Below are 1,669 nucleotides of genomic sequence, written 5' to 3'. Positions count from 1 at the left end.
CCAGTCTGATGTCCTAAACAGGACCAAGAAAAACCACAGGCCTAATGTCTCTGTTGGCCATTTCTGATAACATCCCAGCTGGGGAGAGCTCAGAGCTAAATTTGTGACTTTGAAACTGACCTGCTAAATTGAATAATCGATTTGAATTTACAGTGTCAGAGGTGGTGATGGAGGGGAGTACTTTTGTTTTTCTTCCAAATCCAGTAAATTTAACATAGTACCATTATATAGTTGTGCTACTCTCCTGCTCTACCTGCCTCTTCTCCAGCCAAGCATAATGCAGTGCTGGGCCATGTAACTCATTGTCCCTGAGAACACGCTCAGGTGACAGGGACCAGTCCAGGCCATTCTGCATCCTGTGTGACTGAAGAGCGTCCAAGTCTCATGGAGCTCCTGGTTTCATTAAAACTGCTTAACAGAAAACATTTTAGCTGGCAGAAGCAGTTCCCTTGTGGAGCTGGATGAGGAGAACGATATTGCAATTTAATTAATAAAAAATAAATGCTGACTTAAAAAAATTATGAATATTCACCTCTTCTTCATACATGTGTTCTTCTTTTATTGTGCTATTTCTTTAAAACACGTGAAGCTGGGTGGCACACAGAGCCAGTTTCTTCAGGAAACCAATTTCTGCCTCCAAATACAGGAATGTGGAATCTCTATCCAAATTCAGAGATCAGTGTTGAAAGTGAAAATGAATGGGTAAGCAGGAGGGACCAGAAAAGGGGGAAATCCAGGCAAAGTGGCATTTCCAGATCTGTACCCCAAGCCCAGGCTACGTTCTCATATCCAGAAAAGAGTTTTGGACTTTTCCATCGCAGCCGAATCTTTCCCAAACAGGCGCAAGATGCAGGTCCCGCGCTCGGGCCTCTCCGCGCAGGAGCGGCGCGGGACCCGCCGCGCTCTCCCGCCTTCTCCGCGCGCCGCTGGCGCCAAAGCGAGGGGCGGGGCTCTCCCCCCGCCGCCGCCGCCGCCACAACGGGAGGCGGGGCCCCGCCCGCGGCGGCAGCCAATGGGAGCGCGGGGGCGGGCGGCGCTGGGCGTGGCGAGGGCTGTGAGTGGCCAGCCGGCCGTTCTGGCGCCAACTTCGAAGGGGATATAAAGGGCCGGCGCGGGACTTCTCATTTCCTGCCGCTCGCCCCGCCGCTGCCGTTCGCTCTGCTGCTGCCGCCGCTGCTGCTTCAACCATGCTGTCCGCCCGCGTCCCGCTCGCTGCGCGCCACGACCAGCCCTGGGTTTCGCCCAAGAAGAGCCAGTCTCCTATGAAGAGCTTGTCGCCCATGAAGGGTCTGGCGCTGAGCGACAAGGAGAACACGGTGAGCGCCCGCCCGCCCTCCCACCCCCCGCCCGGCAGCGCTGCAGCGTGTTCACCTTGCCCCTCTCTCCCCGCAGCCCCCCGCGCTCAGCAGCGCCCGTGTCCTGGCCAGTAAGACAGCCCGTAAGATCTTCCAGGAGGGCAACGAGAATCCGGTGAGTGCAGAACCCCCGGGCACCGAGCCCGCCCTTGTCCTGTTCCCCGGAGGCTCCGGCAATCTCTGCTCCGCTCTTCTCTCCCCATCGATGGTCTCTCCTTTCTGCCCCCGACCGAGCCCGCTGGTCCCCGCCGGGCACTGCGCCACAACCCCCTCGCTCCAGCCCCTCTCCTTTATTGGGGGGCGGGGGGGGGGGG

General features: G+C 57.5%; 1 protein-coding gene across 1 annotated transcript in view; it reads left to right on the top strand.

Annotated features, from left to right (window-relative positions):
* Positions 1-1,116: 1,116 nt before the first annotated feature.
* RRM2 (ribonucleotide reductase regulatory subunit M2) overlaps positions 1,117-1,669 on the top strand; it is a 5,577-nt gene continuing 5,024 nt past the window's right edge. The window contains exons 1-2 of the mRNA XM_042033024.1: positions 1,117-1,316; positions 1,393-1,470. Of these exons, the coding sequence (XP_041888958.1) occupies positions 1,188-1,316; positions 1,393-1,470 (207 nt within the window). The 5' untranslated portion in view covers positions 1,117-1,187. The remainder of the gene's footprint in view (positions 1,317-1,392; positions 1,471-1,669) is intronic.

This window comes from Corvus kubaryi, unplaced genomic scaffold (genome assembly GCF_017639235.1).
Source record: "Corvus kubaryi isolate FWS band 111438036 unplaced genomic scaffold, C.kubaryi_AGA036_p1.0 37354, whole genome shotgun sequence".
Lineage (NCBI taxonomy): Eukaryota > Metazoa > Chordata > Aves > Passeriformes > Corvidae > Corvus > Corvus kubaryi.
The sequence above is the reverse complement of the archived record's forward strand: the minus strand, read 5'-3'. Positions and strand labels throughout refer to the sequence as shown.